Source organism: Lygodium microphyllum, unplaced genomic scaffold, assembly GCF_053477565.2.
Source record: "Lygodium microphyllum isolate KBCC unplaced genomic scaffold, Lygodium_microphyllum_v1.1.10 scaffold_31, whole genome shotgun sequence".
Taxonomy (NCBI): Eukaryota; Viridiplantae; Streptophyta; class Polypodiopsida; order Schizaeales; family Lygodiaceae; genus Lygodium; species Lygodium microphyllum.
In genome coordinates, this window is record NW_028229514.1 from 12,711,568 (window position 1) to 12,727,907 (window position 16,340).

General features: G+C 44.0%; 1 protein-coding gene across 1 annotated transcript; it reads left to right on the forward strand.

Moving 5' to 3' along the window:
* The first annotated feature begins 1,248 nt into the window (after nt 1-1,248).
* LOC148009321 (E3 ubiquitin-protein ligase UPL1-like) lies at nt 1,249-15,967 on the forward strand. The gene is made up of 15 exons (XM_087673547.1): nt 1,249-1,776; nt 2,304-2,399; nt 2,490-2,696; nt 3,302-11,371; nt 11,445-11,777; nt 11,867-12,077; nt 12,225-12,508; nt 12,587-12,936; nt 13,025-14,144; nt 14,243-14,389; nt 14,478-14,558; nt 14,682-14,907; nt 14,988-15,127; nt 15,211-15,317; nt 15,403-15,967. The coding sequence occupies exons 1-15, from the start codon at nt 1,744-1,746 to the stop codon at nt 15,503-15,505; spliced, it is 11,508 nt and encodes a 3,835-aa protein (XP_087529673.1). The 5' UTR covers nt 1,249-1,743; the 3' UTR covers nt 15,506-15,967.
* Nucleotides 15,968-16,340: the final 373 nt, after the last annotated feature.

Below are 16,340 nucleotides of genomic sequence, written 5' to 3' on the forward strand. Positions count from 1 at the left end.
TTAATTTGATATCAATTTGGTTTGTTGATCTAACACTTGCTATGTTATTTAAGGAAGTGCAAGTTCTCCAAGATCCCACGACCATTTGCCAACAATTGACATGCATTTCTCTAATCCCAACATTGGCACTCGAATGATTGATATGTACAAAACTGTAGGCCGAGAAAGATTAAAGATCAAAGATAACTCCAACTTGATAATAAAAAGTTTAATCGAGTGCTCTACATGCTTCAACAAGTGCAACATATCATTGATAAGCTTAATGCAAGAGAGAATTAGAGATACATAAAGGATCACAAAAGAGTAGGAACAAGTTTATGTAAGCTCTATTATTTCTCTCTTATAACTAGAGACTTATCAATCTATGTAGGAGATTAATATCCTAAGTTGCCTTGAGTAGTTTTATCTTCTTGATGAGCCAACAACTCAGAGTGACTTGAAAGCAATTACCACCAGTCCAATTGCATGTCTTGCATTTCCTTTTATCTTATATGTTTTTATACACAAGTTGAAGTAAAAACATAAATAGTTTGGTACTATCAAGCTTGGATACATATGTTATTATAACATAAAATAAGGACACAAACTGGAATTATATTCATGTAAGAATAAGTTGGATGCTCCCAAGACATCTTAGCTCAAGTGGAAGGGAGAGCATGGGATGAAGCTAAGGTCACTAGCTATATTCTCTTAGGAAGTATTGAGGCACCTTTTGGAAAAATATTGTCTTGAAAAGGGGCATTGTCATTCTTCCTCCCAGGTGGTCACCAAGGTTGGGCATTGTAAAAGGGACCAAAGCGTTGAGTTGGTTGTAAAGGGTATTGGGTGCCCCTTGATAAATAGTCCATGAGATAAGCCCTCTATCTTCGATTAACCAAATACTTCATGTTTATTAACCTAGATGCTATTCTTAGACAACAAAATTGTTCGATTCACCCTTCAATCGAGATACGTCCCTCTAATTATGTCATCTCATACTCATTTGTTGAGAGGACGAAAACAAAAAAGAAAAGGGATTGCAAGGGTTAAAGCTTAACATACCAAAAGGGGCGAGTCTATAAAACAACGAAGAGCAACATCGATGGTGGAAAATGAGGAAAGGCGGTGTGCAAGGGTTTATAAAGGTTAAAAATAAAGGTTCAAAAATGACTAATTGGGGTGCAGCATAATTTTTCTCTCCTTTACTCCTCTTCTTTTTTCCTCTTCCTCTTCTTCTTCTTCTTCTTCCTCCTTTCTTCGACATTCGCATCGACTCCATCAAACCCTCCACAAGGTCCCCTCCCCCTCCCCCCTTCTTCTGTGCGTAACATGCTCCTCTCTTTCCTCTCAGCGCCATAGCTGAGAGCCTCCTCGTACACCCCCCGCCCCTGCCGCGGGGCAAGAAGCAGCTCCTTCCAGCTCACCCCTGCCTCCAAGAACCTCCCTCCTACATACCCCCCTCCCCTCCCTCCCCTCCCTCGCAGGTCCACGTTACTTCTCTTCCCCCTTCTCCCCCTCCCTCTGATCCCTGCGTCCCCCCCTCCGATCACCGCAGCTGCCCCCGGGGAACCTGATTGCTTCCCTCCATCTCCAAGGTCCTACGTGCTGCTCGTAGCCTGCGCTCTGCAGGCCTCCCCTTCGCAGGGAAAGCTGGCCAATACATTGGATGCTGTCCCGTGCATGTGAAAAGCAGCAACAATAGGTGGAGTAAGCGGCCGCTACGCCAGCCTTCTACAGGACTTCAGAGAAGAGACGGATTCGACCATGAAGTCCCGGAAGAAGCGAGGTGTTGATGTGGTAGGTTTCTCACAGTGATCATCTTGTCTCAACTCCTTTCAGTAGCCATTAAAACAGAGCCCGGTTGTGTGGCTTTAGGTCAAACATCTCAATCAGTGACTGAACTTGGTAATGGCCAAACCTCATGTGTTGCCCTATGCAAACGCAATTACAAGAACCTGACTAGTTCATGACTCGTGAGACTAAAACCCTAGAAAAGGCAGCACCGATCTCTGGTAGCAGAGTGAGAAGTTTGGCTTTTATTGATTGGCATTGAATGTCTCAAGGTTGTATTAGGATTCGATGTTCTGATCGGCTAACATGATGTCAGCTATTTTGCAACCTAGCCCACGGCACCAGGCGCTTGTTTGTAGGTTTACAGGCTAACCAATTGTATATTGCACATGTAACCTAGTTTGCAGCCTTATTATTTGGTGATTACAGGCATTGCCGATGCACAAACACATCTTAACAGCGATGACAGGCCCCAAGCCTAGTGACTGGCTTGCTTCTTTAAACTCATTTGATTTTGTTCTCTCTGTTTGCAGCCTCCCAAGGTGAAAAGCTTCATTCTCAGTGTGACAAGTGTTCCTCTTGAGAACATCCAAGATCCGCTTTCTCAATTTTCTTGGGATTTTGAGAAGGTAATTAATATTCTGGAACAATGCTTCTACGAACAAAAACTGTATCAGAAAGTTGTTGGTGATAAGTGTTTGTGGTGGGTTTTACTGCAGGGTGATTTTCACCATTGGTCCGACCTGTTTTACCATTTTGATACTTTCTTTGAAAAGTATGTAAAGACAAGAAAAGACCTGCAGCTCGAGGAGGATTTTGTTGAGTTCAATGAGGGTTTACCTAAAGATTCTACATTACAGATTCTTAGGGTGACTCGGATAATACTGGAGAACTGCACCAATAAATACCTTTATCGCTCCCATGAGGTATATTCAGGATTCAAGATTGTGTCGGTGTGTTTGTTGCTACTCATGCAATCAGTTTAACAGCATATGGTGTGATGACCTTATTTCTGCACTGTGGCCTTCTTTGTGAGGGATTGCATGTTCGTGAGTTCGAAAACATATGCATCAAATCAAGTAAGTGCAGGCTGCACAAAAGATCTGTGAAAAGAGTGGGCTCAATGAGTAAAAATAATAGGTTGAGTTATTTAAGCAATTGTGGGAGGCGGCATGTTGCACTAAAGGGATGCTTGATGTGGCTAAGTGCTCTGAGCCTTTCGACAAGTGCAAGTTAATGCAAATGTACCTACCTTGAACATTCTCACTATATTCCAATCCAGCAAGTGAACCACAGTCAAAACTCTTCAGTTCTTGGGCTTTCAAGATTGTGATAAATAAGGGCTCTATCATACTAAATGAAGCAAATGTGGAAAATCATGTTGCACCAAATGCTTGACGTTGCTCAGCTGTTCCATTTTTCTATATCATCTGTTTACTTGTTTACAAAATGTTTCTTCTTTTTGATTAGATCAGATTTTCCATGTTACTGTTTCAGCTTATTGTATTGATATTATTTGTTATTTTTGCAGCATGTGATGTCATTACTAGCAGCTACGGATCCAGAAATTGTTATATCAGCATTGCAAACATTAGCTGCTCTTGTAAGGAAGCCTGTCCAGTCCAATCGCCCAGTGAGGTGGCATGGCGATCCTGTTATGAATGGGAAGCTGTTTTCATTATCCCAAGGATGGGGTGGCAAAGAAGAGGGACTTGGGCTTCTATCCTGTGCAGTGGAAGGTGGTTGTGATTTCAAAGTCAGCCAACTGGCATCAACTCTTCACTTTGAGTTCTATGCAGATGGATCAATTCCTGGTGATTCCAGCTCAGGAGATGGATATGGCTCTTCAGGGTTGCAAGTTATACATATTCCTGACATACATTTGCGACCAGAAAGCGATCTCCAACTCTTCAAGCAGCTGTTGGATCAGTATCATGTGCCCAAAAAGTTAAGATTCTCCTTGTTTACTCGATTGCGTTTTGCAAGGGCATTTCATTCATTACCCATCAGAAGGCAGTATATTTGCATTCGACTCTTGGCTTTCACAGCGCTTCTGCAGTCAAATCCAGATCATGAAGACTTGACAGCTTTCTTTGTCAATGAACCAGAGTTTGTTAATGAATTAGTTGCATTACTCCAGTCAGAAAACACTGTTCCAGAAGATATCCGGATTTTAGCTGTACTGGCATTGGCTGCACAAGCACAAGATCGACCTCGCCAATCAAATGTGTTGGCTGTTGTTAGTGCTGGTGGCCATAGGGGTATTTTGCCAAGTCTTGTGCAGAAGGCTGTTGCCTCATTGACAAATGAGGCAGGAACTTGCTCTATTGCATTTGCAGATGCTCTCTTGTCTCTTGTGACTGTTCTGGTTTCATCCTCTTCAGGTTGTGCAGCATTACGGGAGGCAGGTCTAATATCCACATTGTTACCACTTCTGAAAGATACCAAGCCACAACATGTTGATCTTGTAACATCGGCTGTCCATATTTTGGAGGCATTCATGGATTACAGTAATCCTGCAGGTACTTTGTTTCGAGATTTGGGGGGTTTGGATGATACGATAATGAGGCTGCAATTTGAGGTCTCTCATGTTGAAGCGGCTGCTAGGGATAAGGAGGAGGATATGCAGGTATTGGACAAAGGCAAGAGTGTTGGACAGGAAAACAAGGATGTTCAAACCCCTGAGAGCAGTGTACAAAATGAGGCACTCATTCCATACCGTCAGCGACTTCTGTTGAAGGCGTTGCTTCGAGCTATTGCCCTTGGAACTTATGCATCTGGGAACACAACACGGCTACATGGGTCAGAAGAAAGTGCTCTACCTGCATGTTTGCATTCCATCTTTAAGCATGCAAAGGAATTTGGGGGAGGAGTATTTTCTTTAGCTGCATCTGTGATGAGTGACTTAATCAACAAAGATCCTACATGCTTTCCTGTTCTTCATGCAGCTGGCTTACCAGCTGCATTTTTGGATTCCATAACTGCTGGTGTACTCCCTTCCTCAGATTCTGTTGGGTGCATTCCCCATGCGTTAGATGCAATTTGTCTTAACAACATTGGTTTGCAGGCAGTGAAAGATTGCAATGCTTTGCAGTGTTTTGTAAAAATATTCACCTCCAAATCATACTTGAAAGCCCTGGGTGGTGACACACCTGCAGCAATAGCTTCAGGTCTGGATGAACTGATGCGTCATGCACCTTCTTTACGAGGGCCAGGAGTTGATGCTTGCATTGATATTCTGAAGGCCATTGCTGTAATGGGTGGTGCTGCTGATGATTCTACAGTGGATGTGGAGACTTCTGATGTTCCTATTCCCATGGAAACAGATTCAGAAGAAGTGTCATCTGTGAGAGAGGAGGACCTAAAAGAGATTCAGGGAGCTGATACTGCATCTGATACCTCTCAGGCAACTGGAGAAACATTTCTTCCTGAATGTATAAACAATACTGTGCAAATGTTGGAAACAATTTTTCAAAATGCAGATACTTGCAGGGTTTTTATTGAGAAAAAGGGTATTGAAGAGCTGCTTCGGCTTTTCACACTTCCTCGTCTGCCTGTAACTTTTGGGGGCTCCCCTACGGCCTACAATATGTTTCTTACATTTAGAGCGTTTTCTTCACAGCATGCTAATACTCTTACAAAGGCAGTTTGTAGTGCTTTTAGAGAGCACTTAAAGACAACTGCTGTCACATTAGAGTCTTTGCAAAGCTCAAGGCTATCTGATCTAGATGCTGAAATTCGAGCAAAGGTTCTTCGCGAGCTTTCTGCATCTGAATGCTTTTTATCATTGACAGCTTTTCTTGTGAGGAGTTTGGCTCCCATGATGACTGAAATTAATAGTTTGGGTACTGAGGTTTTCAATGACATAGGGGCAATTCACAGATGGGTCCAGTGGCAGATCTCTGTCCTTGATGATGAGAAAATAGACCCCAAACGAGAGGAGGAATCTACAAGCAAGGCCAATGGAAGTGGCGGCGCAAGTGGGGGGGCTAGGGATACAGAAGATGAGCCTGAGGCAATGCCTGTCCTTCGGTATGTTAATCCTGGTTCTCGCACTCGCTGGGGTTTAGAGTCAGAGTTGATTTCTTTACTGCCTACAGATCAAGGTGATCGGCGCTCTCGCAGAGAGCATGTTGCTACTGAGCTTCTGAACCACGTGGCACGCCTGGGGCGGTTGGCTCGTCATGCTACTGTCCGTACAGTTCGAGGTGATCTGGATTCTACAGGAAGTTCTGGTGAAACTGTTTCAACCCAAGAACCCTCAAAACGCAAGTCTGCAGATACCTTGAATCATGAAATGATGGTGAGGTTAGCTACTGCTGCTAGAGGCCTGTATGTGGCTTTGGGGAAGGCTATGGCTGTTCCCTCCCGACGTCGGGATGATGCTGTCACAGTGAGTCCAGTGGCAAAAGCTATTGCCTCTTCTCTTTCAATCCTCTTTCTTAACAACTTGCAACATGATGGTTGTGTTGGGTCCTCATCATCATCATCCGAGTCTTCAATGTCAGTCAAGTGCAGATACCTGGGTAAAGTAGTGGAGGATATAACAGCAGTTGTTATGGACAGCAGAAAGAGGAATTGCAACACAGTAATGGTTAATTGCTTGTATGCACATGGAACAATCAAGCAATTGCTAACCACTTTTGAAGCAACTAGTCAGCTTTTGTGGACTTCTGCACCAAGTTCTGGTACCCCAATGGAAACAGAGACTGGAAAGATGGAAGCAGAGAGCTCTGAACCCAAAGTAGGTGGACAGGCATGGCTTTTAGAGACTCTACGTAACTATGCCAGGCTGCTGGAATATCTGGTGACATCCTCCACCCTATTGGTTCCTTCTGCTATGGCACAACTTTTAGTTCAGCCTGTGAGTGGGGAAACTATTCCCATCCCCAAGGACCCGGAAAATTTTGTTTTGGCTCTTCAAGCACAAGTTCTAGAAGTGGTACTCCCTGTGTGGAACCATCCTATGTTTCCTCAGTGCAATCCAAATCTAATCGAGTCGCTTTGCTCTATTCTAAGACACATATATTCTGGTATAAGGGACACAAAAGGGCAGAGATCTCATGAAGTGGGAACTACTGGAAACAGATTCAACTTATCACCTCCTAATGAGTCTACAATTTCTATGATAGTTGAGATGGGGTTTTCAAGAGCTAGAGCTGAGGAGGCACTCAGGAGAGTAGGACGCAATAGTGTTGAGATGGCAATGGAGTGGTTGTTTGGTCATCCTGAGGAGGTCTCCCAAGAAGATGATGAGCTTGCCCGTGCATTGGCATTGTCTTTAGGCAGTGGCAATAGTGACACAGGCAGTGAAGACACCAATGGCAAAACAAAAGAGCTTGTTACAGATGAAGCAAAGCCACAGCCTCCACCTATAGAGGGGATGCTCTCTACTTGCATGAACTTACTTAACAGCTCTAATACTGTGGCGTTTCCCTTGGCAGAGTTATTGGTTACTATGTGTACACGCAGCAAAGGCCAGGATCGGGCTAAGGTTATTCCATATCTCATCCAGCACCTGAAGCTTTATAAAGCTGAAGAGTCGGACAGTGACGCTAGTCCCTTGTCAACCATCTCTCACTTGTTGGCTTTGATTTTGTCAGAGGATAGCTTTTCTAGGGAAGTGGCTGCTGAAAATGGAATTGTCAGCATAGGATTGGACATTCTAAGCAACTTCAAGAATGATACAGACACAGGGGACAAACAGACTGCACCTAAGTGGGTCACTGCTTTGCTTCTTATCTTTGACTATATGCTACAGTTCAAGCCAAAGTACGACTCAAACCCCCAACTGAGCCTAACGTCTGTCACTGAGGATGTTGCAAGTGATGCATCGGGCTCAAACTTGATAGCAAATAAAGATGATACTGAGAAAGTAGAAAGCAGGTCGTGGGAAGCTGTCCTGGGGAAGCCCACTGGCTATATGACTGAAGATGAACAGCACAGGACCATGTCTGCTGCTTGCAAACTTCTCTCAATGAAGCTGCCAGCAACAACGGTTCAAGCAGCACTTCAACTCTGTGCTAGACTGACCAAAAGCCATATGATAGCCATGCAGTTTCTTGATGCAGGTGGTCTGTCGGCTCTTCTTTCTTTGCCAAGCAGTAGTCTTTTCCCTGGTTTTGAGAATGTGGCTGCAGCTATCATCCGCCACCTCCTTGAAGATCCTCAAACTCTTCAGCAGGCCATGGAGTCAGAGATTCGTCATTCCTTGGCAGCAGCTCAAAGTCGCAACAATGGTGGACGGTTATCTCCCCAAATATTTCTTACAACAATGGCTCGAGTTGTTGCTAGAGACCCAGCTATTTTTTTGCAGGCCGCTGCCTCCGTCTGTCAAATTGAAGAGGTAGGTGGCAGGCCCTATGTCATCTTGGCAAAGGAGAAAGAGAAGGATAAGGACAAGGAAAAGGAAAAGGAGAAGGAGAAGGTAGAGAAAGAGAAATATGAGAAAGATAAAGGGAAAGGCATTCATGATGAATCAAATCTTGCTGCTGCTGGTACCAAAGGTATTGAAGGAGGTAAATTAACAAAGGGCCATAAGAAGGTTCCTCAAAGCTTTGCACATGTGCTTGAGCAGCTACTTGATGTTATCCTTGATTTTGTTCCCCCTGAGAAGGATTCAAATGCTCAATTAAAGGTTAGCAGTCCAGGTTCAGCCACTGCTATGGAGGTTGATGAAGTTTTAGTCAAAGACAAAGGAAAAGCTAAAGTTGATGAACCTGTAACTTCTGAAAAGCCATCTGTATCAGGAAGGTCAGCTGCCTTCTCCAAGGTGACGTTCATACTTAAGTTAATTACAGAAATAATACTAATGTATTCTGCTGCAGTGAGTGTTGTTCTAAGGCGTGATACAGAGAGCTGCCAAGGAAGGGGTCCCTATCATGCTGGTTCTGATGTGATTGGTCATGGGGGTCTTCTATATCATGTACTTCATCGGTTAATACCAAGCTTACCCTCTGGAGCAGCTGAAAAAACATCAGAAAATGAATTAAGAGAAAAGCTTTCAAGTAAAGCAGCTCACTTTCTGGTGGCAGTTTGTATGCGTTCAGCTGAAGGCAGGAGACGGCTGTTTTCAGAAATAGCAAAGGCACTTCTTGCAACTTCTAAGCCCACTGAAACCAGTTTGCAAGATGGTTTAAAGGCACCTGATAGGCAAACACGTGCCTTTGTTGATCTGTTGAATACAATTCTCTCATCACATACGTCTTCAGGTGGGGGTCAGGCACCTGGAGTTTCTGCAGAAATGGCAAAGGCAATGCTGGATGCAGGGATGGTTCAGGCTCTAACATCAATGTTGCAGGTGATTGACTTAGATCATCCTGATGCTCCTAAGCTTGCTGGTGGTATTGCAAAAGCACTTGAGGCTTTAACGAGGGCTGCTGGAGACCATCTGTATGGAGCAGAAACTACAAATGCAAAGAAAAACACAGGGAGTGCTAATAGGGATGGTGAACAAAGGGTCATTGCACCTAATGGCCAGGTTACTGATGGTGGCCAAGCTGAAGAAAGGATGAATCAGGATATTGAGGAAGCATCTGTTAGGGTAGGTTTACACACAGCTATCAGGGCTATGCAGGCACTAGTTGGGGGTGATGAGCAGTTAGAGATAGATCATGATATGGGCCTCGACAGAGATGCTGATGTCCACTTGGAAGGTGAAGATGAAGAGTTCATGCATGATGCTGCTGAAGTTGCAGGGGAGCTTGAAGATGTGGCTACAACTGCCACAATGACCTTCAGAATGGATCATCCGGCAGAAGATGATTTGGGAGATGAGGAGGACGACGACGAGGATGACGAGGAGGACATGGAAGGAGATGCTGGGGAAGAGGATGATGAGGATGACGAGGATGAGGAAGATGAAGAAGATGAAGATGAGTTGGAGGATGATGAGGTTGCCCTTTCGCCTCCAGAGACAGATGTGGAGGACCATGACCTTGAGGAAGAATACGATGAAGACATGGCAGAAGAAGACGAGGATGAGGATGAGGAAGATGAGTGGCGAGAGAATCGTATTATTGAAGTGAGGTGGCGGGATGGCACTACTGGGTTTAACCACGTGCAAGTGCTAGGGCATGCTGATGTAGGAAATAATGCAGAATTCTCGGTGGATCCTTTCCCAAGCATGAATATAGATGATCTGTTTGGTGCATTTCGACGTACTGGAGGAAATGATCGGCGGAGAGGTTCAACTTACAGGGCTTTTGAGAGGACAGGGAGTGAGAACACTTGGACATCTCGACATCCACTGCTGAGCCGTCCTAACCTCTCTTCAGTATCTGCATCTGGGGGGCTATTTGGAAGCTCCTCATGGGCTTCTGGAGGGACTGTAAGCAGAGAAACTGATTCCATTCTTGAACGAGGCATGGATGTGACACGCCTTTTCATGTATGATGGTTCAATGTTATCTGACAACATAGGGGATACATTGTTTGGAGATCGTGGTGTGGGAGGTCAGGGAGGAACATTCTTGGACTTCCCCATGTATCCTATGCCTCGCATGGGAAGGCGAAATGGTAGAACTGACGGTCGCTTCAGTAGCTGGACAGATGACAGTCAGCTGCAGGGAGGGGCTCATGACGTTGCTCTTGCTCAAGCAATTGAGCAAGTGTTTTTGTCACAAGTTGCACATCTTACCTCTTCAGATGAGCAGCCATCAAGTCAACCCACTGCTAATGGCAGTACGCCAGCTGCTGTTGATCCAAGTGGAAGGGTTTCAGATCAAGTTACAGCTGAAGGCCAAGCTGATAGGGACACTACCTCTGGAGAGCATGAAGATGTTGGTACTGGTGAAGAAAATGTATCTCAACACGCTCAGCAAAATGGAAGTACACCCAGCTTTGCATTGAGTACTGGTGAAGCTCAGGTTTATCAAACAAGTAATGAACCTCAAAGTCAACAAGCTTGCAATGCAGACATTGATGTGCACATGCATGATGAAAGGAGCGGGTCTGCTGCAAGGGATGTAGAAGCTGCTAGTCAGGACAGCAGTGGTAGTGGTGCCACAGTTGGAGAGAGTCTACGAAGTTTAGAGGTGGAAATTGGCAGTGTGGATGGTCATGATGAAGGTGATAGACATGCGGGTTCAGTGGGAGAAATGCGCCCCCCTACACGGGAAATTCTTTCAAGAAGTCTAGGTGCAGAGGTCAGATCTAGACAAGTTGATACTGATGAAGATATGGATGGACCTCCGGTTGTGGAAGGTGATACCAGGCACTTGCCTAGTGCTCGTGATTCAACAGTTAGGGAAGGTGATGCTGCTGAAAATAGGGGAGAAGGAGAAGATGCTCTGCAAAGAGAGTCTGGAGATGCACCCATGAGCTCCATTGACCCTGCATTTTTAGAAGCTCTTCCAGAGGATCTAAGAGCTGAGGTATTGGCTTCTCAAACACAAACAACAAGGACAGAGGGTCATCAGTCCACAACAATAGAGGATATAGATCCAGAGTTTCTTGCAGCACTTCCACCTGAAATACAAGCTGAAGTTCTTGCACAGCAGCAGGCTCAAAGGGTGCTGCAAGCTCAACAGGTGGAAGGGCAGCCTGTGGATATGGATAGTGCTTCAATTATTGCAACCTTCCCAGCCGAACTACGGGAAGAGGTATCTGTTTGATAGAGAGTTCTTTTGTCTCTCTTTTCACTTTTGCTTATCATTTTGTGCTTTGATTTTACAGGTCCTTCTTACTTCAGAAGAAGCTGTCCTTGCCGCTCTTCCACCTGCTCTTCTAGCTGAGGCTCGATTGTTAAGGGAAAGGGCTATGAATCAATTTCAAACACGCAATTTTTTTGCACAAAGGCTCGGAAGTAGACGAAACAGCATTGAGATTAGTGGCAGAGGGGTGACTGCTGCCATAGATCGAGGTGTTGAAGCTATTTCTGGCTTTCCTGGACGGAGGGTTCCATCAGTCACCCCGAATGGTGCTGCCAAAGGGAAGGAGGGAGATGGCAAACCCCTTGTCGATACTGCAGCTCTGAAAGCAATTCTGAGGCTACTGCGACTTGCTCAAGTATCTTCTAAAAAGCTGCATTCAGATGCTTTTGAGGTTTTAGCTGTTGTGAAAATTGGCTTTCTGAAGTGTGAGGTTTGCTTTTGCAGCCTTTGGGAAAGGGACTTCTGCAACGGTTGCTCTATAACCTATGCGCACACAATCTTACATGTTCAACCTTAGTGGAATTGTTGCTGGACATGCTGAGACCAGATGCTGAGGGACAATTTGATAACGGTCTTTCTGCTGATGGTGCTCCTGCCCATCGTCTCTATGGTTGCCAGTGGAATGTTGTTTATGCCCGTCCTCAGCTTTCAAATGGTACTCTTTAAAGACATGTTTGCTATAAGTAAATGGCAGCTTTTGACAAAAGCAGACTTAGGCTTTGATAAATGTTTTGAGAAGTTTCTATTTTTAAATTCTCAAGAGAGATAGTCATTTTCAAACTACTGATCCATTGATGTCTAGGGGTTCCTCCTCTTGTATCTCGCCGAGTGTTGGAGATTTTGACCTACTTGGCAAAACATCATCCTCTGGTTGCTTGCCTTCTGCTCTATTTTGAACCAGTTACTTCTCTTGAAGTAGAGGCAGACTCTCACAAAGGTATAGATCCATGTAAGGAGAAGGGCAAAGGGAAAGCTGATTATGAGATGACTTCAGAGGATCCTAAGCCAGGACATATACCACTCGTCCTTCTTTTGAAATTGCTAAATCAGCCACTCTATTCTAGGAGTAGTGCTCATTTGGAGCAGGTATATTGCTAGCTTTAAAAATGTTCCAGGTTCGCTGTTTCTGTAAGAAAAGCTGGTCAGTGACACTTCTATTGACAGGTATTGGGCTTGATTGAAGTGGTGACAAGCAAGGCTGGAGAGATTGTTGAATCACGGAGTCAAACAAATACAACAACAGTGGAAAGCACAGAACAGGGGAAGACTGATGTTGAGGAGTTGCGAGATACTTCTCAGAACAGAGGCTCTGCTGCTGCAAGCAATGGGGATGGTGGTGACACACAAACTGGTGCTCTTGATTTGCAGCCAAGGCCCAGTGATGTTATTCCCAAGGAGGAACGCGTTGAAGCATCAACTTCTGGCTCTGAAGAAAAGTTGGATCCATGTGCAATTCTTTTGAGCTTACCGAGTGAGGAGCTTCGAAAGCTTTGCTTGCTTCTTGCACGTGAAGGGTAAGTTAATGGGACTGATTACTTTTGCTCTTACATAGTGTATGGTCAAGGTATCTCGGTTTTGTTTTACAATTTCTGTCCCTTGCAGACTCTCAGAGCTGGCATATTCACGAGTTTCAGAGGTGCTCAATAAGCTAGCTGATCTGGCAGCCCCACATCGACGCCTCTTTATTACAGAACTGGCAGATGCTGCTAGAAACCTAAGTAGCTCTGCTGTCGATGATCTGAAAAACCTTGCAGATGCAGACTCTTTACCGATAAGTACAGCTTCCATGGTTGGATCAGCAATCTTAAGAGTGTTGCTGGCTTTGAGTGCTTTGACTGCAATCAAAGATAGAAGTCAAGAGGGTAATATGGATCAAGACCATGAGGAGAGCTTGTCTATAGTAAGGGATTTGAATACAGCAATTGAGCCTTTGTGGCAAGCTCTTAGCAATTGTGCTGGTAAGATTGAGGGTAGGCTCGCTGTACCGGCATCTGCTTCATCAAGTAGCTTCTCTATGGTGGCTGGTGGTTCTGCTGTAGCACCTCCACTTTCTCCAGGAACCCAGAGAGTTTTACCTTTCATTGAAGCTTTCTTTGTTTTGTGTGACAAGCTGAGATCGGTTCCAGCATCTGCAGTAAATCAGGAGCTTGGCAGTGCAACTGCTTGTGAGATAAAGGAGGCAGCAACATCTGCTTCTGTCACAAAATCCCCATCCTTTCAACAGAAACGAACAGAGGAGAAGGGAGTTACCTTTACCAGGTTTGCCGACAGGCATAGGCGTTTACTCAATGCTTTTGTGCGACAGAATCCTGGCCTCTTAGAGAAGTCACTGTCCCTTCTTCTGAAAACTCCAAGATTGATAGACTTTGATAATAAGAGATCTTACTTTAGATCTCGGATCAGACAGCAACATGAGCAGCAGCATTATGCCCCTCTTAGAATCTCAGTTCGACGAGCGTATGTTTTAGAAGATTCATATAACCAGTTGAGGATGCGAACTCCTGATGAACTCAAGGGTCGCTTGACCGTGCAGTTTCAAGGTGAAGAAGGAATTGATGCTGGTGGTTTAACAAGAGAGTGGTATCAACTGCTCTCAAGGGTGATTTTTGACAAGGGAGCACTTCTCTTTACCACAGTTGGAAATGAGTCATCCTTCCAGCCTAATCCAAATTCTGTCTACCAGACAGAGCATCTCTCCTATTTCAAATTTGTGGGCCGCGTGGTATGCAACTGTACCAGCTTTTTAAAATTGTTTTGTTCACTGGATAGAAATTGTTTGTGGAACAGTTTAAGCATTATGTTTATTTTCATGTTTGTCAGGTTGCAAAAGCTCTGTTTGATGGTCAACTTCTTGATGTATACTTCACACGATCATTCTACAAACATATATTAGGTGTGAAAGTAACCTACCATGATATTGAGGCTGTGGATCCAGATTTTTACAAGAACTTGAAGTGGGTTCTTGAGGTATATAGTTTCCTTGTTTACCTTGAGCCTATTCTCTGTTACTGAATATTTATAATACTCTATTGTACTGATCACACTACTGCCGCAGAATGTTGTAAGTGACATGCTTGGTCTCACGTTTAGCATTGATGCCGACGAGGAAAAACACATTCTTTATGAAAGGACCGAGGTATCTTTGTCTTTATTAGCATTTATTTCCTTGAGTCTCCTCGTTGCATTGTGGGGAGTGTTCATGTAGTTTGGTGAGCTTTTCCTTTTGGGCTTATCTTTGTTTTTACTGAAATTTGGGCAGGTTATGGATCATGAATTGATTCCAGGAGGAAGGAATATCAGAGTAACTGAAGAAAATAAACATGAATATGTGGATTTGGTTGCAGAACACAGGCTTACCACTGCAATAAGACCGCAAATTAATGCCTTCTTAGAAGGCTTTAATGAACTTGTATCTAGGGATCTTGTTTCGATTTTTAATGATAAAGAGCTAGAGCTTCTTATTAGTGGTCTGCCAGAAATAGACTGTGAGTATACTAAAAACTTGTGTTGCTAGAATCTTTTAGAGCTGCCTATTTCTCTGTACTTGACATTCTGTTTTTGTCAGTGGAGGACTTGAAAGCAAATACAGAATATACAGGGTACACTGCTGCCTCCCCAGTTGTACAATGGTTCTGGGAGGTGGTACGCAGTTTCAGCAAAGAAGACATGGCACGCCTTCTGCAGTTCATCACTGGCACCTCCAAGGTACTTGAGATGTCTCTTGCACTTTATTATTTGCTGCTATTTGTCTATGCCGTGGTACTAAACATGGAAGTGGAATATCACAGGTTCCACTGGAGGGGTTCCGTGCACTCCAAGGAATATCAGGCCCACAGAAGTTTCAGATTCACAAAGCATATGGAGCTCCTGAGCGGCTTCCATCAGCTCATACATGGTATTCTGCAGTAGCCAAAATTTGCTTCATATTAAGTCTTGTACATTTGTTTGTTCTCTCATGTTTTGTGTGGTGTGGTCTGCAGCTTCAACCAACTTGATCTCCCAGAGTATTCCTCAAAGGAGCAGCTTCAACAGCGTCTTCTTTTAGCAATTCATGAAGGAAGTGAAGGTTTTGGTTTTGGTTGATGAATGTAGACTTGATTTGATCATGACAAATGCCTTTTAAGTGCCCTATTGCTCAAACTAGTGATCTAGAAGTGGATCCTGAGCAGTAGGATACAAGGTCAAAGTTTTGCCCCCAAGTGAAAGTTGAGGTGTGGTGACTTCCCATTGCTTGTATATTGCATGCTGGAATAATTTTGTGCATTGCTTGGGAATATCAGAATTCAACATATATATGTTTCCCATAGCCTCAACCCCTGAAGATAAATGTCTTTATTCTTATCATCCCTCAAATGGACTTTTTGGGCAAGAATTGCAGCCCTTCGAAGAGAATGTGAATGTATGTATCTTTACAATGAAGTCCCATTTGGGCAAAAAGAATGTATAAAATATGAAGCAAATGTAACAAAGGCAGTCCCTTTTTGGGAAAGATTCTTTTCAGAGAGTTTCAAGGCCTTCTCATGTAAAGAAGTTTTGCTCTTACAAGTTGGTGGCTTGTGTTTGGTTTCTCACTGATTGATTCCTTGAGGTGGATGCTGTTAATATTTTACAACAAAGTCGTAAATTTGTAAGCAATCTGAAGCTACCATGTGCTATGAATGGTTAAGAAGGATTTGTCTTTTGAGAAGAATGTCCCTTTGGGTGGAAATGGTTGATCATGGCTCATAATGGAAGATCACTACTGGGTGTTCCAACGTGTGTTGTAAAGAGGGCTGGATTGCTTGTGTTATATTGGCATTTCTCTCACACTGTTGAGATGACATCATGATGAAGTCATCATCAATCTTTGTAAATAGAAACTAAAGCTTTTGGGCCAAACATGTCTCATTAGTGTCCATCTTCACTTTGGCCAAAGTTG